General features: G+C 56.0%; 1 protein-coding gene across 4 annotated transcripts in view; it reads right to left on the reverse strand.

Annotated features, from left to right (window-relative positions):
* ABR (ABR activator of RhoGEF and GTPase) overlaps positions 1 to 24,311 on the reverse strand; it is a 185,973-nt gene that overhangs the window by 80,761 nt on the left and 80,901 nt on the right. For 3 of the 4 annotated variants that reach the window (XM_059669224.1, XM_059669225.1, XM_059669226.1), the window contains exon 2: positions 22,896 to 23,083. In XM_059669224.1, coding sequence (XP_059525207.1) covers positions 22,896 to 23,083 — 188 coding nt within the window. Of the gene's footprint in view, positions 1 to 6,187; positions 6,323 to 22,895; positions 23,084 to 24,311 lie in introns of those variants that run through there. The other variant, XM_059669227.1, reaches the window with a different exon arrangement.

Below are 24,311 nucleotides of genomic sequence, written 5' to 3' on the forward strand. Positions count from 1 at the left end.
GAAGCGCGGCTTCCCCCCAGCTGCCTTCCCGGCCCTGGTGTGCTCACACACTGGCTGACCGGCCGGCTTTCCCCAGGTGAGAGACTCGATGCTTGGCCTTCCATTCACAAGCCCATGAGCATGTCTGAGCTGGAGGCTGCTACCCCACCCCACCCCACCCCATCTCTGGAATGGTATCTGACCCAGTGATAGAAGAACAATGTCATGCCAAAGAGGCCCACACCCCAACCCCCCAACCTGTGGCTATGCGATCTCATATGGCCAAAGGGACTTGGCAGATATGATTAAGTTAAGGATTTTCAGTTGAGTTATCCTGGACCCTCGGTGGACCCTTATGTATCACAAGAGTCCTGTAGGAGGCAGGCAAGAGGGCCAGAGAAACAATGACCACAGGAGAGGGCAGGGAGGGAGGGACAGACTGACTGCAAGACCGGAAGATGCCACACTGCTGGCTCCGAAGACATCCCATGAGCCAGGGAATGCAGGAGGCCTCTAGAACAGCGGTTCTCAACCTGTGGGTCGCAACCCCTTTGGGGTCGAACGACCCTTTCACAGGGGTTGCCTAAGACCATCGGAAAACACATAGATAATTACATACTGTTTTTGTGATTCGTCACTATGCTTGAATTATGTTCAATTTGTAACAATGAAAATACATCCTGCATATCAGATATTTACATGACGATTCATAACAGTAGCAAAATTACAGTTATGAAGTAGCAACGAAAATAATGTTATGGTTGGGGGTCCCCACAACGTGAGGAACGGTATTAAAGGGTCGCGGCATTAGGAAGGTTGAGAACCGCTGCCCTAGACGCTGGAAAAGGCCCGCACGGACATGGATTCTCTCCACCAGCGCCTCCAGGAATGCAGGCCGGCTGGCCCTTGCAGACGTGTGTGAGTGAATAAACGTGCTGTTTTAAGCCATGAACTGTGTGGTCATTTGTTGCAGTGACATTGGGAAACTCGTATGGGCGCCACGCTTTAGGGGAGGACAGTAGTTACGTATTGATGCCTTCCCAAGTACCAGGCACTGTCCTGAGTGCCTGCCGTGGATTAACTCACTGAAGTCCCACAACCTGGAAGGTGCTATCATTATTCTCCCGAGTCACAGAGTGGAAACTGCCAGCGGCCGGAGCTGTCCACTGGCAACTGGGCAGCACTCCCTCCAAGGAGCAAGATCAGAGCTTGGAGCAGGGCCCCAGCCTGACACCTGGGAACTCTCCCTCCGTGCAGGCGGCCAGCACTCTCCCGCTGCACCCAGTTCCCCTCCTATTTCCTGCCAACCAAGGGCTTGTCTGAGGGCCTGAGAGTGGGGAACACGGTGAGCTGAACAGTAGAGCTGACTGGACTAGGACCAGAGCGAAGACCTGGTGATTCACGGCCCCCGCCAAGCCTTCGCCCACCCTGGCATGAGCCAGACCCCTGTGCCAGCCCCTTCAGCAAGACCCACTCCTTAAGAGACCCCCACCTCAGAGTCCAATCTTGAAAGGGCTTCCCAAAAGGGACTAAGGCGTCACCCCTAAGCACCCCTACTCTGGGCCACATTCATTCTGAAGTGTGGGCTGGCATGAGGGTGGAGGTGATGTGATATTAAATCCAGTTACCACCAAAAACTTCTGTCATCTTTTCTTTGCTTTCCTCAGACCCATGTTCCTGGTTTAGAGTGATCTGGAAATTCACAATTGTCTAATCCTTGTGGGGCTATTCTTTTATTTTAATTTTTTTTTAATTGATTGATTTGAGAGAAAGGAAAGGAGGGAGAGAGAAACATCGATTTGTTGTTCCACTTACGCATTCATTGGTTGTTTTTTTTTGTAAATCTGAGGATATGTTTTTACTGATTTTGAGTGAGAGAAACATCGATCAACTGCCCCCCACCCATCCCTGCAGGCTCCCCAAGCAGGAATTGAACCCCTAACCCAGGCATGAGCCCCAACTGGAAACCCAAGTGCAACCTTTCTTTGGTGCATGGGACAATGCTTCAATCAACCGAGCCACCCAGCCAGGGCTCATTGCTTGGTTTTTGTATGTCCCTGACCGGGAATCGAACCGGCAACCTTGGCTTATCAGATGACACTCTAACCAACTAAGCTACCCAGCCAGGGCCCTGTGGGCTGTTCTTATCTCACAAAATGTCAGGGCTCAACATGAACTCATTCACACGTCCACGAGGTGCCAGGTACTGGGAATACAAGTGAGGGAGACCATTTCTGTCCCAAAAAGCCCTCCGGAGGGGCCCATGTGCCCAGCATCTTCAGGCGAGTTCTCTAAAGAGTTCAGGTTCCCCCAGCACAGGAAAGCTGCCCTCTCAGTGACACCATCCCCACTTCCTCCCACGGGGAGCTTATGAAACGCGCCCCGGTGGGCTCCTTCGTCGCCAGCATTTACACAATCTGCAGTCTCCTGTCTGTCGGCCTGAGGGCCCCATATCAAGAGGTCAAGTCACTCTGGCAGGGACAGTATCTACCAGCAAGGCTTGGCCAACGCTGGCCTCGTCACTACAGTAGGGACTAAAAACAGCCCCTGAAGGTTTCGTTCTAGGCCAAGCCAAGCCAGTCTGTCCAGGAGCTGTGATCTCCTCCAAGACAGCAATGAGGACTGAAAGACAGAGCTGCCTGTGAGTCAGAACGGTAGGCCAAGCGGCTCCACACCCGCAGAGTTCCGCTCATGGACCACGCTAGTTTGCAAGGAGCACCCAGAGGGGTCTGCTCAGAGCAGATACCACTGCGCTGAGGAGCGGGGTCCCTGCCACGCGTCCACCCCAAGCCGGCCAGCCCTTCTCTGGGTTGAGCCGATGCAGGGACACCCACCACTCCCTCTCCTCTCCTCAGCGCTAGGTACCAGGCAGGTGTCTGTCAGCAAATTCCTCAGCAGAATAAAGAGCAGAGAGGACAGGGGCAACTGCGGGGGACAGACGAAACCCACAGCCCACTCTCCTAAGGGAGGATCCCCGAAATCCTGGGCTCCCAGGTGTCTGAAGCTTTTGGCAGGCCCCTGGGATCCAGCCATGTTTCCAAACCTCGGCTGTTCGTATCCCACCTTTGCGGTTGTGTCCCCCTCACATGCCCCCTGCACTATTATTTACTTAACACTGTTCTTTCTGACTGGCTTCTTAACAGCACAGCCTTATCCCATGTATGACATGTGAAATCACAGGAAAGATGTACAAATTATCTTCTCCCTACCATACATTAAAATACCTTCCTAACTGTTCAAAGTGCAAAATACACATCCAGGCACCACCTAAAATCATCATATATGTGGCCCCCACTTGGGGAAACATCCAAGTAGGGGCCACAGGTACAGCCATTACTGCCCGGGAGGGAGAAGAGACCTGGGCAGATGACACAGAGATCAACGCATTGCATTTCAGACAATCCGTTAAAAATCGGCACAGAGTAACACCTGAGGGGTTGATCTGCATTATAAAAGGATTCTGATTCCAGACAAATGAGTTCCCTTAAATGGCAACATTTATATCACAAGGACCCCATTAGCCCTCTGTACCTTTAAATAGAATTGTATCAAAGACTTTTGGAAAGTATGCCACACTTTACAGCTGGGAGGTGATGTAGCCATCAGTATTCCCATTATTATTCGTTTACAGATCATTAACTCCTCAAAGGGAAGGGTGGGCTGAAAGACACGGACCCCCCCCCCGCCCCCCCCAGCTCTGGAGAAAATCGCTGCCATCTTCACATCTGTCCCCTAAGAAGATGAAGTTTCTTGGAAATCACACTGGAAACAGGATTGATTTATAGGCCTGGCATCTGGACACATGCTCAAGGAACATGACAACTATTTAAGGTAAGTACTCCTGAAGCAAAGTAATAGAAAAGAGAGAAGTGTCTTGGATTCCTACCAGCGGCTGAAAAGCGTCTATCTTGCAAGAGCGTGCCAGGACGGTCCACAGCCCCGGGCCGGAGCGCACACTCCAGAAATGCCCCTTGACCACACGTGCACCCAGTCCAATCCTGACTCAACTAGAAGTGATCTCTCCTCTGAATTTAGTCCCTTTTACCAGCACCCTTCTCATGGGCCCCGACTACTTTCTCATTATACTGCTGTCATCTGTACACTTGCCCCCTAACCCTGAACTGCGAGCTGAGTTCATCTCATCTCCTTGCTCACCTCATCTTCTCCCCGGGCCAGACAGTGCTTTGAATAGAACACAACCTGACCGTGTTTGTGAACGAGTCGATGAGCTTTCTCACCATCTCTCTCCAGCCACCCTGCTTGTCTTCTCTCTCTAAGGACAGCCTGGCCAGGAGGAAGGCATCTAGAGGCGTTCAGGATGAGACAAGAAGCCTGGAAACCCCAATACTCGTGAAAGGCCCCCTCCCCCATGCGGGAGCCAATCCAGAACACCGAGGCAGCAGGGCAGAGGGGGAGACTCACAGGGAGCGCGGAGGCGGGCGTTTTGAGCGTGAGATGTGCCCAGGACCTCCTGGTATCCGTGTGCTGTCTCTTTATAACACCTCTGAGATGGAACAAGGCCAGGCACATGGTACACCCTTTGCAAGCCCCGTCGAGCCTCGCTCATTCCACACATTCACTGGGCACCAGCCAAGCACCAAGCACTGCACAGCATTCCACAACGAACACCATGTGGCCCTTGCCCTCAAGAAGAGGACAGAGGAGGCAGATGTCTCAAGTTCCAAGCAGAATGAAAAACGGGCTGCGACTCAGGTATAAGCCAGAGTCCGGAGTAAGGGTGGACCCATATGGCAGCATATCAGCAGATCCCATCTGTGCTGGGAAGGGTTTCTCAGAGAGGGTCCATTAGGAACCCCACACTCTATGTTCTTGGTTTATAATCACACTTTTCCCATCCTGCTTCTGGTGGGGAGGCTGGTCAGACCCTAAGTACAGAGGCCTTCATGGCCCAACGAGGAACATGACTTACCCCCCAGGCCTCGGAGCTGGCTCCAGAAGAGAGAGCGGGGGTGGGGCACCAGCCACCACCCATTACCGCTCCTCACTGCTCTGCACCCAGGCCTACAGCTACGCTCCACCCTTCAGCCATCTACCTTGGGCTGCAGTCTATTTTTACCTCCATTAGCTGCTCCTGGAAGCACACTGTAGTGTGGGTGGGGCAGGGCCGTGATCCCATCTTACAGGAGGGACAGCCTCCTGCCCACAGCAGCGCTCTGTGCGCCATGCCCTCGGGGTGCCGTGTAACCTGGGGCCCACAGATAGATGGGAGCTCTATTTTCCGGCAGCCTGGCTTGCAGTCTAAGAACTCGCAGCCATCCTTTCTAACTGGCCTCCTTTCTGGCCACAGAGCAGCGAGGAGGTGAGCAAAAGGCTGAGGTTGGAGCTCTCAGGAGTGGGCTTAGGGGAAAGAAAGGAAGACAGTCTGCGTGCCAGGCCTCAGGCAACACAGGTGTGGCTTCTAGAGGGAGCCCTGCCCTGGGGCGGAGGTGCAGAGCAGGGAAGATGCAGCCACGCCCCTCCTGCTCTGACTTTAGGGCAGCTTCTCTGACAGGACCGGGCAATGGCTGCCAAGGGTGCCCACAGCCCAAGTGGGTGGGCTGGGGTCCAGCAGATGCTTCCCGCCGATGTCGCCTTAGGAAGAGTGCCTACCCCCCTGGCTTCTGCCTCCGAGCCTGCTGTCACCTTCCCCTTCTTCACAACTCCAAGCCTCTTCCCTCAAGGAAGCTCAGTGACCTCTGGTGCTCTCTCTCCCTCCCTCCAAATGCTCTCTTGCCTGAAGCCCAGACTCACCAAGTCTCCTTGCTAGAAAGAGAGTGGCCCCCTTGGCCTGAACTTCCCACGTGCACTTATCCCACTGTTGCCATGGAAACAATGAATTAAGGCCTCCCGGTTTCAAGTCAGCCAGCTCCTCCGGGGCAGCAGGCTCACACCGCTGCCATGCCCCGCCAGGTGACTCATGTCACCGCCAGTGAAAGCCCGGAGCACAGCTGGCCGGGGTAAAGCCAGCGGCCACTCCCCCCAGGACAACTGGTCCAGGGGAGGAGGCAGGCACAGCACCTCTCCCCCAGGAGCAGCTGCCGACTGCACAGCCCCTCTCAGCCCCTCGCAGGCATGCGCCAGTCCCTCTCGAGCCGAGCGAGGTTTGTGCACCAATCAGCCATTTCTGCCCGCACTCAGCTTCGGCGGTTGAGAGCTGCTCGCCCTGCCCCCTCCCTCCACAAGCATCCAGGGCGTGTCACACTCCCACCTTCACAGCCATCAAGAAGGGGGACCCTGAGCCAGGGCTGGTCGGGGTTCCCAGCTCGCATTCCTCCAGGAGAAACACATCTTCATCCTCCAGAACCTTGTCCAAAAGGCCTATTGCCTCCTCTTCCTCTTCCATGGCAGCCGGAGCCGCGGAGGGCAAACAGGAAGCAGGGTCCACGCAGCAGTAGCAGCAGCGGCAGCCGTCGCCGCCGCCGCCCCGGAGGGAGGCAGGCGCGCAGGGAGGGGAAGAGCGTGCAGGGCAGGCCTAAACCAGCATGCTGGCCGCCCCGGAGTCCGCCCTGGCACCTGGCCACCGGCTCCCGATGAAAGGCTCCATTATGCACCTTTTCCTGCAGCCGCGTCCCAGCCCTCCGGAGCGCGCGCGTCCCGCCCCGAGAAAGGGGAAACGGGTCCTCGGGGGCAGCCCCGTGGGCCTCGGCCGCCTCCCGGCGGGGCTCCCCGCCGCCGCGATGTCAGGGCTGTCAGTGGAGGAAGGCGCGCGGGCGGAGCGGGAGGCGCCCCTGCGCGGCCGCCGGGCCCTTCCTGCTGTGCGCGCGGGCCGGGCGCAGGCGGGGCCCCGCGCTCCTCGGCCGCCGCTCGCGAGGTCGGTCCCGGCGCCCCGCCGCCGCCGCCGCCGCCGGCCCCGGCGATCCCGCCCTTTCTGGGCTCCGAGGTCCGCGTTGGCTCTGAATACACAGGAAATGCACAACTTGACTTGCGAGGTGGAGCCGTTCCCTCTGTGGTCACCGGGGCAGGCGGCTGGCGGAGGCTTCTGGAGCGCGGAGGAGGGGCGAGGAGGCCGCAGACGGGCCGGGCGCAAGGGGAGGTCGGCTTCCCAGCGACAGGCTTTATTTACAGCCCCTCTCCGGGGCCGGGCGGGAGCCGGCGGGGGGAGGAGCGCGGGAGCAGCTGCCCGCACAGCCTCGCGGCCCGCCCGGCCCACTGCAGCGTCACCTTGGATCCCCAGAAGCCCGAGTCCCCTTCTCACCTCGGCCTCAGGCTCTGACACCTTTGCGGAGGTGAGGCGGAGGCCCGGTGAGAAACCAGCTTCCAGCCCCACCTCGGGCTGGGGGAACAAGGCTTGGTGCAAAGGCCTGACCTGCCTCGCTGCAACCAGCGGAAGCATAAGTGCCAGCCGGTCTGCAGCAGGGGCCACCGGGACAGCGGGAGGTGCCCCCTCTCCCACTCACAGATGCTGCTGAGATCAGCATTCCACCTCTTGGGGCTCTTTTCCCGCAAGAGGGGCCTTGGGCCCTAGCCGGTTTGGCTCAGTGGATAGAGCGTTGGCCTGTGGACTGAAGGGTCCCCGGTTCAATTCTGATCAAGGGCACATGCCCAGGTTGCAATCTCCATCCAGTAGGGGGCGTGCAGGAGGCAGCCGATCAATGATTCTCATCATTGATGTTTCTATCTCTCTCTCCCCCTTTTCTCTGCCTCTCTGAAATTAAAAAAAAAAAAAAAAAAGGAGGGGCCTCGGCCCAATAGAGCCAGCACCACAGGAGAGGGTGATCCAGGACAGGGAGCATGGCCAATCCTGTCTTCCCCCTCACCCCCCTGCTTCCCTTGGCTGCTGCAACAGTTACAAGAGCTGAATCCATCTGGAGGGTAAAGGGCACATTCTGGTTCCCTAGCCTGGACTCAGAGGTGGTACACCCACCCACTCTCATGGGGGAGGAGTTTTGGGCAGGACCCTGAAGAACTCTTTCACAACACAACACCTAGGGCAAAGGTTGCAAACTCCAGCACCCATGATGGTGTAGATAAGAGCACCGCAATAGTGTAGATAAGATCAATCAGCAAAAGGAGCCAGGTGGGGGCCAGGTGAACTGAAGAAACCGCCACTCAGCTCCAGTCCAGCTGATGGCTGCCGCGGGCCAGGCAGGCTCAAGGCTGCCCCATCTTGGATTGCTAAGAGAAGCTGGAAATCTGGATTCTTAGGTGGTATCTCTCAGTTTTAAAATGATGACAGGTAAATTACATTTATAAAACACCACAGTAAAAAAACAACAACAAACAAAAACACCACAGTGCGGTCAATAATATTGTAGTAACTATGAATGGTGCCAGGTGGGTACTGGAAATATTGGGGGAATACTTTGTAAAGTATATGATTGTCTAACCACTAGGCTGCACACCTGAAACCAAGACAAAATAATATTGAAAGTAAACTAATTTAAGCCCTAGCCGGTTTGGCTCAGTGGATAGAGCGTTGGCCTGGGGACTGAAGGGTCCCGGGTTCGATTCTGGTCAAGGACACATGCCCAGTTGCGGGCTCGATCCCCAATAGGAGGCAGCCGATCAATGATTCTCCCTCATCATTGATGTTTCTATCTCTCTCTTCCTCTCTGAAATCAATAAAAAAAAAAATTCAAAAAGAAAAGTAAACTAATTAAAAAAATAAACCATGGTGTGGTCTAAATGAAACGCGTATCTGTGCCCTGAAGCAGGCCCACGGACAAGGTTGCTGCCTTCTTGCAGCTGGTTGTTTCTTTGATAGACGGTTGGGAGGGGAGGACAGGGATTCCCTGAATATTCCTTCTGTCCCCTTTCCTCATTGGAAACAAATTCAGCTTCACACACTACCAACCCACCGCTCATCTTTGTAAACCTGTGTAATAGGTGCCACCAACTAGGCCAGTGATGGCCAACCTTTTGAGCTCGGCGTGTCAGCATTTTGAAAAACCCTAACTTAATTCTGGTGCCGTGTCACATATAGAAAATTTTTGATATTTATTTTATATATTTAAATGCCATTTAACAAAGAAAAATCAACCAAAAAAATGAGTTCGCGTGTCACCTCTGACACGCGTGTCATAGGTTCGCCATCACTGAACTAGGTAGATCAAGCGAAAACTCAAGATTCTGGGTGGTGAGCGCCGAAGCTCCAGCCCCGTTCAAGCCTCCCACCCGACCTCCCACCAGCCCCTCAAGCATATCTCCAGCCAGGGATTCATTCCCTTGTAATCTTCCTGATGCTCCCAGCTCACCATTCTCTCTCCCAGTACACAGCTGCCAGGCCCAGCCACTGTGGCTCTTAATGATACCGTGTCTGAGCTATCCATCAATTTCACATTTGTGTCTACCACCAGCCTCCTGATGCACAGGTCACATCCCCGTCAGGTGGCAACTGTGTGGCCACAGGGGGAAGAGTCAGACCCTTTGGAACTCGTGTGGAAATGCATCCCAACGGAGGGGGAAACGTGTACCATCCTTGGCCCCCCTGGTGTCACCACCTCTCCTTTCCAGTGGGCACCTCGGCTGAACACAGGGCCCTTGGCTGAGCCTCCAAGCTGGGTGGAGGGTTGAGGAGGAGAGAGGAGGGAAAAAGAAATGAATGGGCATGATTTCTTCTCCTGCCTCCCCCGGCCCCCCCAGGTCTGTGGATGCTCTAAGCCAGTAGTTCTCAACCTGTGGGTCTCGACCCCTTTGGCGGTCGAACAACCCTTTCACAGTGGTCTCCTAAGACCATCCTTCATATCAGATATTTACATTACGATTCATAACAGTAGCAACATGACAGTTATGAAGTAGCAACGAAAATAATTTTATGGTTGGGTCACAACATGAGGAACTGTATTTAAAGGGCCAGAAGGTTGAGAACCACTGCTAAGCTCTTGGGGGGGCGGGGACCTCCTGGCATTCTATTAGAGCAGAGAACCTGTCCTCACCAGGGACAGGCTCCTCCCTGTCACCAAAGCTGAAGTGCACGGGATTGGGGGTGGCTCTCTGGGCCCTCAGGGCTGACAGGGCTCCACAGAGGCACACCCACCCCATGCCCCGCCCTCTCTCACTCACTGGTTTTCCCCAGGCCCTGCCCTAGCCGGTTATAAATAGCCAGGCACATGTGAAGGGCCCTTTCAGCCACAAGTCCTCATTTGGTTTGGGTGGATGAGGCTATTCCCAGAGCCTGGGAACAACCAGGCCTGGCATTCCCCAGGACACACGTGTGCCAGCCCAGGGCTCTGTGCCACCATGTCTGACTCCCATCCCACGGGCTCCAAGTGCATGGCAGGGGCTGCGCCTGTGGTCAGACAAGCAGGTGGCCTGGGAGAAGGGCCTCCTGTGTCCCAAGGGCCCTCCTGTGTCCCTTCCCTCACCCAGGGGAGCATGCTGTGCCCTGAGAAGTCTCCCAGAGCAGCGGTCGCCAACCTTTCGGACCTCGCGGACCACCAGTTGGCGACCACTGTCCTAGAGTACCCTCATCTCCATTCCCATGTCCCTACTCAGCATGGTGAGATGATAGCCACTTCTTCCCCTAACCCCGAGACCTCTCCGAAGCTGCTCCTGAATATCCATGGCATTTCTCGCCACCCCATCCCCGTCGGCTGGAAATTCCAGTGAGTAACTGGAATGCCCTTCCAGCTCCACCGGGCACACAGCCTCCACTCAGATGCCCTCAGTCCCCCCCCCCCTGCCCCATGGAGGGGAAGTGACTCACAAGTCCCAGTGATGTTCCCTCCCTCTCCCCTGCAAATGCCAGGGCCAGCCTGGACCTGAGCTCCCTCCCTGCTCCCGGTCCTCCACCCCAGAGCAGCTGCCGCTCCAAAGGCCCCTAAACTGCCTTTTTCCAAAATCAGAGGCCTCCCTCTCTAGCCCTCTGCGGTCAGGACATTCCCAAATCCCTCCGCTTCCATGGCTGGCCACTCGGGCTATAGGCAGATCCTTCTCTCTCCTGCCTCCTGCACGTGGGGTCGCCCACTCAGGGCCCAGGCCTCAGTCCTCTGCTCTGCCCTCAGGGAACTCATCCCTTTTCATTTCGAGGCCATTGCCAGTCCTTCACCATCGGCACCTCCAGCAGCTTGCTCAGCTCCGAATGTGGCATCTGTGATGTTCGGCTGGATCTCCTCCCTTGGCAGTCCCGTCCACGCCCCTCAGCTCCACAGAGCCAGACCGACCGGCCCCTCCCCCCACACCAGCTTCCCCTTCTGGCTTCACTTCTGTTGGCAGGGCCGCCATTAGGCCCTCTCCTTCCTGCCCCCAGGCCCCACATCCCTTTTATCCAGTCCCTTTGGTTCTTCCTTCTTTTCTTGTCATTTTTAAAAGACATTTAATTGATTTTTTAGGGAGAGAGAAACATCAATGTGAGAGCGAAACATCAATTGGCTGCCTCCTGCACGCTCCCGACCAGGGATCAAGCCCCAAACCTGGACATGTGCCCTGACTGGAATCGAACTGGCAACCTTTCAGTGCACGGGACGGTGCACAACCAACTGAGCCACACTGGCCAGGGCCTTCCTTCTTTTCCTTGTCCGAAGCCACCACCCAAATCAAGGTTTGCAGCATCTCACACCTGTACAAGCTCAGTGATACTCCATTCTGACTCCTGTTCTTGCCTGTCCTTCTATCGGTTCACTCATTCGTTCACTCACGCCCAGAGAGAAGGCCTGGCATCACAAACACTCAAATCTGGGAGACACGAGCCCCGCCATTAGAGTGCTCTCACCCTTAGGGGGTGACGGGGACAGGCGCAAACAAGGCAGCACAGTGGGGACGCGGGTCAAAGGCACGAAACCTGGCCAAGAGGAAAAGCTGCCCAGGAGAGTGGCTTCTGAGCAACATCTTGAAAGGAGGGGAGCGGGTTGCGGGGGGGGGGGGGGGCCTCCAGGCAAAGGGAGGAGGATGAGAAAGGAAAAGGTTTTGAAGGAAACCAGGAAGCTCAGCCAACAGACGAGAACAGGGGCAGGGAGAAGTGGCTAGATCTACACCGTGGAGAGCGAGGGGTGTGGACTCCCCCATGGGCATTCACCAAGCCCACACACTCTTCTCTTTTTTAGAAATAGATTTTTACTGATTTCAGAGAGGAAGGGAGAGGGAGAGGGAGACAGAAACATCAATGATGAGAGAGAATCATCGATCGGCTGCCTCCCGCATGCCCCACACTGGGGATAGAGCCCGCAACCCGGCCATGTGCCCTGACCGGGAATCGAACTGTGACCTCCTGGTCCATAGGTCGATGCTCAACCGCTGGGCAAGCCCACACTCTCAAAGCTACCTCAACCCCCTGGCCTTCTCTCCATCCCCTCGTTCCCTTACCCACGCCGTCAACAAGTATTTATTAACTGCCTCCTGTGCACCAGGCACTGTGCTAGCATTCAGAACACGGCCACAAACTGGACATCCCATCTACCTCCACGGAGCCGTGGGTCTCAGGGACAGACTGACACTGTGAGCCCAAGGCCGTGCCAGGGCAGGCACGCCCTCACAGCGCAGCTCTGAGGTACAACGCTTCCAGAGAGAATATGTGGAAATACCTATTGTGATTTTAAATGTTCACACCCTCTGACTCAGCAACTCCACTTTAAGGGATTTTCTACAAAAGCATTTCTACAAAGTCGCAAAGATTATGTACAAAGGTGCTCACTGCATTGGTGTTTATACGTGTAAAAGACCGGAAACAGCCCGAATGTCTATCAGAAGGGGATTGGTTAGGTGAACTACATTCATAAAATACTGCACGTAATCATAAAGAAAAAGGAGGTGTATCTTTAATTACTGACATGCAAGATGCCCACTTGTTAAGTAAAATAAGAACAAATTGCATAACAGTACCAACAGTATGAAATGCAATCTCACTTGACACACACACATACATATATATGTCTATACGTCTATATATGTATATCTATCTATATAATACGTCACATGGAAAAATAAGGAGACACATAAAACATAGAACCAATTCTTAACGGAAGTTCTCTTTGTAGGATGGAACTTCAGACTTTCACTTTCTGTATTATATAGTTCTGTAAAGTTAGAATTTTCAGTGATGTAATCAGGGAAAATAAAGAAGTTAAAAAAAGAAGTGGGGTAAGGGCTATGGGTGGGAAAGTAGAGTGAGCTCTGGGAGCACAAGACGGGCAGATGAAGCAAAAGGGGGAGTCATGGAAGGCTCTCTGGAGGAGGTGACATTAAAACACACCTAAAAATGATCGGGGTTAGCCAACCCCGTGGGGGTTGGGCGGCAGCCAGGACAGTGTGAGGCAAAGTGAAATGAGTTCAGTGTGGGTGGTGAGTGTTCACTCGTTCATTCATTCATTCATTCAACCAATATTTACTGAGCATCCACTGTGTGCCAGGCCCAGTTCTAGGCACTAGAATTTACAATGAGCAAACGTTTTGTTACGAAACTGGCAAAGCTTGCAGGGCTCACATTCTCCTTGGGGGGATTGGTCATGAGGCCACAGAAGTAGGCAGGGGTCAAGTGGTCATGTCAGGTAGGGCCCAGACAGTATCACAGCATGACAAAGGGAAGGCATTGAAGGGTTTTAAGCAGGAAGTAACAGGACCATTCTTCAACACGTTTCTGCCGCTGACATCAGATTACTCTTTCTAACACATTGCTCACCCTGGGCCCAGCAGGAAGCCAACTCAGCCCAAACAAGGGCAGTGGGGCTCTTGCCTATGACTCAACTGACCCCATTGTTGACAACAACCTCTGCTGCTTGCCATCCCCCGAAAGGACCAGGTACAGTCTCACCTTTGGGCCTTGTCCTGGGCTTGAAGCCCCTTCTCCCTCCTCTTTGCCTCTCAACTTTCTTGGCAGCTCAAGCCCCACCTCTAGAATTTCTGGAGCTCAGTAAACCCTGGGCCAACGAGAACTGACCTCCATGGGCCAGTGCCAGCGGCAGGCGGAGTTGGCTGCAGCCGCAGTTGGAATCAGACTCATCCACTTCCCGATAACTGTGCTCCTCCCTCTGCCTGCTCTTTCTCTGTGATAGTAGAAGTCATTCCAAAAAGCGTGAAGTAGAGTTCAATTACATGAAGCAAATGTTGAGTATCAGCCAGTACACGACGCTGTTTGTATAGTAAAACAAATATACACAAACGAAACCAAAAAACTCCCCTAGATTCTGGATTTGAATCCTCTCTCTGCCTCTTGCCAGCTGTGCGACCCTGGGCAAGTCATTCAAACTCCGTGGGCCTCAGTGCCCTCATCTGCACAATAATTACAGCACCGACGCCAGGGCTGCAGTGAGCACTACACATAGGGCAGTACACACGAGTCAAGCCCTCAGGAGGCACCAGCTGTTCTCCTCTTTGGCAGTGGCGGGGGAGCCCTAACCCACTCCCAGCTACACCTCCCAGCTCTTCCAATGAGCCCAGTCCCCCAGTCACATCGGACCAAACCTGCAGAGGTTTTCCCACATTCCAGAGCTTACACCTTTATCTAGAATGCCCTTCCTGACCAGTGCCCAGGCAGAACACTGCCAACTCTCTGAGGCTGCCTCCTACATGCTCTCCTCCTTGATTCGCCCCACCTGAAGTCACATGACTCCCCCCTCAGACTTGGACTACGGTCTCTCAAGGTTGTTGCACAAATGGCCTTGAAATAGAGGAATTGTGCGTCTCTCTCGCTGAATGTGTGTGTGTGCAAACGGGAAAGGGGCAAACCCTGTTCATAAAAAGTCCAGCCTCCAGAACCATAAAAAGCAGATGCTTAGCTCTGGCCGCTGTGGCTCTGTTGGTTGAGCATCGTCCCATGCACTGGTTCGATTCCTGCTCAGGGCACATGCCCGGGTTGTGGGCTCGGTCCCGGGTTGTGGGCTCGGTCCCTGGATGCAAGTGCAACCAATCTTTCTCATTGATGTTTCTCTCCCTCTCTCTTCCTCTCTCTCTAAAAGCAATAAAAATATATCTACCTATATGTATATGTATATGTATATGTATATGTATATGTATATGTATATGTATATCTATATCTATCTATACACGCACACACAAAGTAGATGCTCAGAAAATACAGGGCAGATTATGGCCAAGTGGGAAATGACCAGAAAGAAGGGAGGGCAGATGGCAGATTATGGCCAAGTGGAGATGGTTGCCCCTAACTGCCTTCCCTTGCCAGCCTGGTCGCCCCAACTGCCCTCCCCTGCTGGCCTGGTCGCCTCTAACTGCCTTTGCCTCAGCCCCCACCATCGTGGCTTTGTCTGGAAGGACATCCGGAAGGATGTTCAGAAGATGTCCAGTCTAATTACCCTTATATTAGTGTAGATGATGTGGGCTCCTAGGGCTAAAGGGAACCCGAAGTCACACAGTCCTACCAAAGAGAGAATCTCCTCTCTACCTGGTCACCAGCCTCTGCTTGAATCCTTCCAAGGCCTGGAAGCGGATTACCTATCCCACTGGTGGACAATTCTAACACTTGACATATCGTTAACATTTACTCAAATCTTACCTCATGCGAACTCTACTCTTATCCTGTCCTCCAGGGCAATACAGGATTGTTTTCTTTCATTTCAGTCGGGCAATACTTTGAGTGCAAGGAGTAGGGAAGGGCCTAGAGTAAGCAGTCCCCTCCCATTCCTGCCCAGGCACTCTCCCTGCCACTAGCCCTGCTAGGACTCTGTGACTGCTGGCTCCCCCTTAGCCCTAGGATCCGACACCAACAGAAACTGGTTTCATAGAGACCGTCTCGGCAACCGGAATGCCCTGACTTACCTCCCCTGGGAGAGCCTTCCCCCTGCCCATCAGCCTCCTGGCGTCACTGCCACTGGATACATCTTTTCTGCGCACCCACCATCCCCCACTTGGTAAATGCCAAATGTCCCTGAAGGACCTTCCCCCCCAGGACTACTCTCCCAGACCCTCGCCTTTCTAACCTCCTTCTAGACCAGTGGCCTCAGCCAGGGGTGATTTTGCTCCTGAGGAGACATTTAGCAATGTCTGGAGACATCGGCCGGGTCGTCACAACGGGGGCTCGCTCCTGGCTGAGGACAGAGAAGCTGCTGGGCGCCCTGCAATGACAGGACAAGCTCCCACAGCAGGGCATCACCCGGCCATTCCCAGAGCACAGCCGGCTCTAGACACTCTCCGGAAGCAGAAACCAGGCCCTGAGGGGGGAGGGGGGAGGGAGGAGGGAGGAGGGCGAGCATTTACCAGTCAGTGCCAAACAGAGCGGGCCAGCACTTCCCTCCTCCCTCAGCTCACACACCTGGTGGTAAGTCGGTGTCCAGCAAGGTGGGCTTAAAGGGAACACCCTCAGGGGGCCAGGGAGAAGGGAGGGCAGAATATGGCCAAGTGGGAAATGGCTGAAGGCAACTCTAACCTCTTTCCAAGCAACGGGGTCTTGGTGCCCTGAAGCCCCACGGTGGCGCCCTCTAGAGGAGGGTCCTTTGCCGGCAGGAATGCCACTGTGAGCAGAGCCACAGGGACTAGAGCAGGGATGGGGAGGGTCCCAGAGCAGCCAGGGCCAGGGCTCCTGAAGAGCTAGGTGCCCACCCAGGGAGCGACTCCGAGGGTGCTCTGCCTGCTCGAGCGCCCCCACCTACTAACCAGCTGTGGGACCTTAGCAGGGTTGTGCGACATCTTTGCTCCACAAAACCTGCAACATGGGGCCATGATGGCGCCTCCCTCACTAGGTTGTGGTGAGGGCTCCATGAGTCGAAACCTATGAAGTGCTCTAACGGTGCCCAGCATTCAGCGAGTGCTATGGGAGAGTTTCTCCTCCTCCTCTCCTTTCTGCACACGGGCAGGAGGGAGGGGTCTGTGTGGCCCCCCAGATAGAAAAAGCCGACAAGAGCATCCTCCACGCAAAAGAAAGCCCCGGCACCCCTAGTGGAGACACCAGGTGACGCTGATGGGAAAGGGCGAGTCCTGGGGATAGGAGGCAGCCTGCGGGTGGGACGTTCTCTGCCCTTCTGCCCCAGCAGGAGCCCCAGGCCATCCAGCCCGTCACCTGGCGGCTCACCTGTGTGCGGCCAATACCTCGAAGGGCTTTCACAGGGGCATTTCAGCACCTACTGGTGTGACTCCGTGGGCCACTCAGCCCCTGCCCCACCCCCGCAGACTCCAGGGCTCAGGGTCGCACGGGTCTGGCTGGGTGCCCCTTCGTACCACAGTGCCTGGGCCCGTGGGAGACCAGCAAACCCTCATGGGATAAACACGACTCTGGAAGCAGCCTGACTGGCAGATGTGAAATACACTCATGAACTATGATCCCCGCACACTGGCGGGCAGGAGAGCCCAGACCGGGAGGCGCCCGGAGGGCCAGGTGTGCTCCACCAGGGAAGACCAGCCCCAGCCAGGGGTGCAGCGGGGGTGGGCCAGAGAGGACAGGGAGGCCCGTGTTCGATGGAGCTGAGGGTCGCCACCAGGGCACTGTCTCCCTGCTGACCTCCCTCTCAACTCGGACAAGCTAAGGACCCCCCACCCCCGCCTGAGTCTTAGTTTCCTCATCTACAAACTAAGTGGTTGGCTCCCCAAGTGGCTGGAGGCGTTAGGTGGCACCTGGCACGTAGGAGGAGCCAGTTAGCCACCCCTTTGCAGCGAGGGTCAAAGATCCAGAAAGGGAGAGACGGCGCAAGGCTGCTCAGACAGGAGGCCGGCAACCTGAGGAACGTAAGCCTGTCTCCGATTCCAGCGGCAGCGGGAAATGCCGGGAGGCAGGAAGCCCACAGGAGCCGCTAGCCTCCCCAACCCAGGCCTGAACACCGGGAGCGAGCAGCCTGGGACCCAATCCCAGAGGCTCCCGCTCTCCACGGGGCTTCTCCACTCACCTAGGTGCAAACTCCTTGTTTTGTAACCTCAAATCTCAAACCCCGAGTCTTCAGCAGGAACCGAGGGAGAAAAGAGGCCTGCCCCAGCTTCACCCCCTAAGCCTGCATCTGCCCGCCCTCCCTCCCTCCTCCCTGGCCATCCAGGGCTTCTCAGTTCCCTTCCACGGACACGAGGGGAGCACCCCGAGGGGCCCTCCTGGGAGCTGCTGTCGAGAGCCACGGGGATGACCGGGGCAGTAACTGCGTGTTTCCCAGACAGGGAGGGGCTCAGGGATGGGCTGTGAAAGCTTCACAAGGGAGATGGTGTCTGAGCGGACCTGGCAGCACCACAGACTGCAGCGTCAGAAAGACCGAGTCTCAATGTCTGGCCACGGGCTTGTCTTGGGCAAATTAAGTCAATTCTTGGCACCTCAGTTTCCTCAACTGTGAAATGATGATCACTGTACCTACCGTATAGGGTTGTGGTTGGCCTCAAAAGAGGCAACCCATGTAAAAGGCTCGGCAAAAATCTAAGTATTTGTGAGGAGGAGGAAGAGGAGGAGGAGAAGGAGGAGAAGGGCAGGGAGATGAGAAGGATGACAATGGTGGTCCTTTGGACTCCCCCCATCCTTATCTTTGGACTTTCCTGTAAGTTGGAGTCAGAACCGCTCAGTGCAGCCTTTTATTAGACCCCTTTGGACCTGCTGTGGGTACCACGGCAACTACAGAATGAGTCTGACAGTGAGCAATTCCTAGTTAAGTCGTATGCAGACGTGACAATTCACAAAGCGCTCTGCCTCCGGGGAGCCTCCCAACAGCTGTGTGAGGTCAGGAGGGAGGAAATGCGCAGTATCTTCACTTTAGAGATGAGGACAACCGAGCTCAGAGAGGGTGACTGACATCCCTCAGGTCACACAGCCCAGAGGGGCAGCGCCAGACAACGCCCAGCGTTTCTCTCTCCCCTGTGGCCCCTTTTTACTGCACCTCCCCAGAGGGCAGACTAAGGACTCCACAGCCTGTGTGTGGGGAGCAAGCTTTTCTGTAAGACCATGGTCCTGGCAGCGGGATGGGTTACCCCTCCACCCCCCGCCGTCAGCTGAGCTGGAGAGCCTGCCCCTCCTCCCAGGGCTCACTCTCAGTTGAACTGAACCACCAGTTATCAGTGGTCTGGCCCTGCAGGAAGCTCTGCTCGGCCTGGGCTTGGGGAGAGTGAGGTATCTGCAAGGCAGGGCTGGGAGTCGGGGGTGCCGCGCAGAAGAGCAAGGCTGCAGGGGAGTGAAGCGTGTGTGTCCTGCCAACACCACGGAGACCTGGCTTCATCTGGCCACACTGGGCAGGACCGATCCAACCCCAGAAGGGAGGTTGCTAAAGCAGATTCAGTCTGTCTGTCCAGCAAACATTCATCAGACCAGGCCCTTGCTTAGTTCCCGGCTTCCCACTCCTCTAAAAGCCGGTGAGAAAAGTCTTGTGGGCCCCAGACACCAAGGACTGAGCACCCACAGTGAGCCGGGCTCAATGCTGCAGGCCTCACCTGAGCTAGCCCAGTCTATCCTCTCAGGTAGTCTATTAAAAAATTTTTTTAAATTGATTTCAGAAAGGAAGGGTGAGAGAGAGAGAGAGAGAGAGAGAGAGAGAGAGAGAGAGAGAAATAGCAATGATAAGAGAATCTTGATCAGCTGCCTCCTACACACCCTACACTGGGGATCGAGCCCCCAACCCAGGCATGTACCCCGACCCAGAATTGAACCATGAGCTCCTGGTTCATAGGTTGATGCTCAACCTCTGAGCCACACCGGCCAGGCAGTTAGTCCTATTTAGAGATGAGAAAACGGGGGCTCAGAGGGGCTATGACACTTCCCCAACGTCTCACAGCTAGAGAGAGCAGATGTGTTCAGAACTCGTGTTCCTTCCATTCTCTGGGCTGTTGGAAGAGTCAGATTGTGGTGTTTAATTTTATGTGTCAGCCTGACTGTGCCACGGGTGCCCAGACATTTGAACAGAATTATTTAGCATGTATCCGTGAGGGTGTTTCTGGATGAGATTAACATTTGACTCAGGTGACTGAGTACAGCAGATTGCCCTTCCTGATGTGGGTGGGCCTCGTCCAATCAGTTGAAGACCTGAATAGAACTAAAAGGCTGCTGAGTAAGCAGGAACTCACCTTGCCTGACTGTTGAGCTGGGACATGGGTCTTTTTCAGCCTTCAGACTCAGAGTGAAACATCGGCCGCTCTTGAGTCTCAAGCCTGCTGGCTTTCTAGTCAAAGACCATTGGCTCTGCTGGTTCCAGACTCAGACCTGAACTATACATCAGCTTTCCTGGGTCTCTAGTTTGCTGACTGCAGATCTTATGACTTCTCAGCCTCTGTAACTGAGTGAACCAATCCTCTATAATAAAACCCTAATATGCAAATCAACCGAAAGACAGAACGACTGGTTTCTATGATGCACACAGACCACCAGGGGGCAGACACTCAATGCAGGAGCTGCCCCCTGGTGGTCAGTGCGCTCCCACAGGGGGAGTGCCGCTCAGCCAGAAGCCGGGCTCAGGGCTGGCGAGTGTAGCGATGGTGGCAGGAGGTAAGGAGCGAGGGGTCCCAGACTGCGAGAGCCCCAGACTGTGAGAGGGCGCAGGCTGGGCTGAGGGACCCCCCCCCCCCGTGCATGAATGTTGTGCACTGGGCCTCTAGTTCCTTATAATAAAAACCTCTCTCTCTCTCTCTCTCTCTCTCTCTCTCACTCTCTCACTCTGTTGGTTCTGTTTCTCTGGAGAATCCTGATTAACACAAAGACCAAACTTTGGGCTTCTAGGCATAAGGTGAGTGCATATTTGGGTGTGGAATGCCCCACTGCCAGAGGCTGGCTAGAACGATCATCTGATTTGGTCTAAACGTCCGTCCCCTGGGTGCCAAGGCCCCAACAGGAAGCCTGGCCGGGAGGGGACCTGCCTGCCACATGAGCTGAGCCAAGTGCAGAAACCCTGGCCTGCTTTCTTCTTCTCTTCCCGCCTCACTCTTCCGCTTCCTCCTTGTCTTCTCCTTTTTCACAAAACCGAACTGCTCCCCAGAGTACACAGGAGGAGGTGGTCACCTCTCTCCAGCTCCTCAATGTAAACAGCGATACTTGCTGAGTCCACTAGATGGGGCAGTGACACAGTAGAAAGGACAGCAAATGCAACTCCAGGAGGGAAGGTGGGGAGGCAGGAGGGCCGTTGGGCTGGAATCTCCGATAAGCTCCCCGAGCTAGACAGATGCTCCACCCCTGTCTTGCATGACTTCCAGCCAATGGTGTGCACCTCAACCCTCTGGTTCCCAAGCACTGCAGTCAGTTGTCACTACAGCATCTCTGGATTTCAAAGTCCTCAAACCAAGTTATTCCCTCGAGAGCCACCAAGCAAAATGGGCAGCCACAAGCTGAAGGAAGTCCCTGCCCGGAGGCCTCAGAGCTCCAGGCAGGGGCCCCTCCCAGGATGCCTGTGATCTCTTTCACGCTCCTGTGACCTGTTTCTCTGGAGAGTGAAAGGTACCTGACTGTACCTGACCGTACCTTTCACCAGGGAACCTAACACTTGATGGACAAGCACTCCTGCCAGGGGGTACTGTGATGAGGGGAGGAAGCAGGACAGGAAGCGAGGAGGAAGGCAGGGAGGGGAGAAGGAAATGGCAAAGACACTTTTCCTCTTCAGCAAGTGGCTCTATTTGGCCACACGCTCTCCACTCAGTCAGCATCCCTGGCCCTGGGTTGTGCCCTACAGCAACTCCCCCTGCACCTGCTCACAGTGGGAAATCGGGGTGGAGGGGAGAGTCTCTGAGCCCTGTTGTAATGAGAGACCTGAAGGCAGCGATGGAAAGCCAGTCTCCCCCTGGCTTTCCCGGGTGGCCTCAGTTCAGGTCCCGGAATACTCTCTTCCACCAGCAGCAAAAATCCTGCCCGCCATGTCCAACATGGTTGTCTCTCACCTACCACCCTTGCTTGGACCACAAAGCGACACACCAGAATGCTGGCCATGGGGGGCCTGGACCTGACCAACATCCTCCCCAGCCCCTCCACCTCCCACCTGCCCCCACCCTTCCCTTCCCAAACTTGCACTGCCTGGCAGCCACTGAGCTAGGCCTCCGTTGCCATGGCAACAATGTGGCTTCCCCCAAGTGGGAAGTCGGTTGCCAAGGCCCTTGTTGCCAAAGGCTATAACAGCCACCCCGGTGTGTGAAGAGGGGGGTGAGCTGGCAGAGGGGTGGAGGGTGGCCAAGGGAGGCTGGGAGGAACGGAAGGGGGGGTAGAGTCCAGGTAGCCCTCCCTGGCTGGCTGCAGGGTGGGGTGAGGGGTGCTGGGCTCGGTAGGAGGGGAACAAGTATCTCACAGCATCTCAGCGACTGTTCCTTGAGGGCATTAGAGGGAACCCCCCACCAAACACAGCTGAGCAAGCCCTCTCCGCAGCAGGACCAGGCACTCCAAGTGCCCCCACAAATGGAGGAGCGGCTTTGATTCTCCCCAACTTCAGAATACCAGCCCCCAGGAATTTCTGTCTCGTTTGCTCATGTGTCTCAGACGCACGCGCACAAGCTGGGCCCAGAGAGAGCCAGTGCCGGCGGCCAGGAACAGCACTGATTACAAGGATTGCAAACCTCCACGCATTTCTGTGCCCCGGGGTTTGTCTCGGAGCACAGGCTTAATATTCCTTGTGCATGCTTCTCTTCGGAACAGAGCTCCTGTCAGTCAGCAAGAGCTGAGGTGGACACCATGAGAGCTCGTTCCCTTCCAGAGGGCTGGCGGGGCCTGTGGACCTCAGCAAATGCTCCTGCAGCAGCTCACTCCACCCCCCCCACCCCCCCCACCCCCGCCTTGTTCTGCTGAGCTGGCGTTTGCACATTTTCAGCCGGCAGGTCACACATGCAGCCGCTGTCCAGCCCCGGCCCAGAGAGAAAGCCCGGCCCTCCCCAAGGCCCCGTCCCGCTAGAGGTGCCGGAGGAGAGGCTGGAAGAGGTGAGGGTGTCCAGCAGGCAGGGGAGCAGATGGCTGGTAGAGGCGGCAGGGAGAGCAGCAGGTGCCGTGGGAGGGGAGCCTAGACTGAGCGGCATCCAGGACTGGAAAGAGATGGCGAGGGCACCGAAAACAGCCAGTGCCGAATGTCCCGAGCAGCATCCCAAGCAGAGCCTGGCCCAGGACACCCGTGCCTGCCTCCCCCTCCCCACAGCCCTCTCTTCCCAAACCCAGAAGGAAAAGCAGGTGTACCTACCCCAGGTGCCAGCCCCTCAGGTGGGGTGGGGGAGATGCTGTCCCCGCCGCCGCCCTGGCTGCGGGCGCTGAGCTGGGGCGACATGGTGGGCGACTCGTCGATGTACGGCATGGTCTCCGAGCCCTCCGGGGGCCCCTTCTGCTCCTCATTCCCCTCTGCGTCGTAGTCGTCTGCCCCGTAGCTGAAGTCTGAGACAAGGAACAAGAAAGGCCACTGAGAGTCCTCCACCAGGGCTGCCAGGGACTGGTAGCGCAGTGGGCGCCGGCGGCGGCCCCCGGCTGCCATGCTCCTGGCCGCAGCATCCACAGCCTGGCCCGGGGGGCTGCACAGGGGGCCGGGCCCTCGCGCGGGGCTGGGGAGCGCCAGCAGTTCGGGGGCTGCTGGGAGCCGGGGAGGAGCGGTTGCGCTGTTGCCACCTGCTTAATAGCAAGTCAGCTGCGTATTTGTGTATTTCAAGCTGCTGTTTCCTCTGCCTCCTGCCTAATTCCAAGTCTTAAGAATTAACAGTGGGAGCGGGAGGCAGGACGCTTCCAACTCTCCTCTCTGAGTCACCATTTTGCTTTTTATAGGGAATAAGGAGGTGGGGGCGGGCCAAGCGATGTCACTTCCTGAGCCCTCCTCCTAAGGTACCACTTGTATGCTGAGCCGGCTCCCTGGGAGAGGGGGCGCAGAGCAGGTTTCGGGGTGGGGCGCTGAGGAATGGCACCCAAGGGAGCCCTAACCCCGCTGAACAAGGCCTCGTGCAGGACGGGACCCAAGGCTGGCAGAGCGTGGGCGAGAAGGCGGCACCGAGGCCTGGCAGGGACACGATTGAACACAGACTCCTAAAAGCCAGCTTTTCTACAATTTCAATGCAGGCTTCCTTGGGAGAAGGAGGGAAGAAAAGACTAGGGGAGTCGAGCTGTAACCCCCCTGGCTGCCAGCACCACTTAGGCTCCAGAGCCCACGCACAGCCACCCCCGCCCCGGGACGCAGGGCAGCACCTCAGAAAGGCCTCTGGTCAAACCCACCAGTGGGGGGTCTCTCCTGCGGCAGAGTGAGGGGCCCTCCCACGCGCCCCCTTCCCAGCCCCTGGCTGGGCCTGTCCCATCATCTGCTCAAATCTTATTCTTCCAGGATGTGCTCCCTGGCGCCCCAGCTCAGAACTCCTATGGCTCAGGGCCTCCTAGTGGCCCTGTGGATCCTGCCCATGTGTCCCTAACCCCCTGGGGCAGGACTGGGTGTCTCGGTCATCACTCTGTGCCCAGCACCCACGGACTGACATGCAGCAGGACCTCGGAAAACGTGAGCGAAGAGAATGAATGAGCAGAGGAACGCACTGCCCCGTCTCAGGTCTGAGGCTTGAGCCAAGTCCTCCACTGGGGCCCACTCCTCTTCCTCGGTCGTCACACCAGCCCCTGGGCAGCCGGCAGCCTG

The sequence above is a fragment of the Myotis daubentonii genome, chromosome 16 (genome assembly GCF_963259705.1).
Source record: "Myotis daubentonii chromosome 16, mMyoDau2.1, whole genome shotgun sequence".
In the NCBI taxonomy this organism is placed as follows: Eukaryota; Metazoa; Chordata; class Mammalia; order Chiroptera; family Vespertilionidae; genus Myotis; species Myotis daubentonii.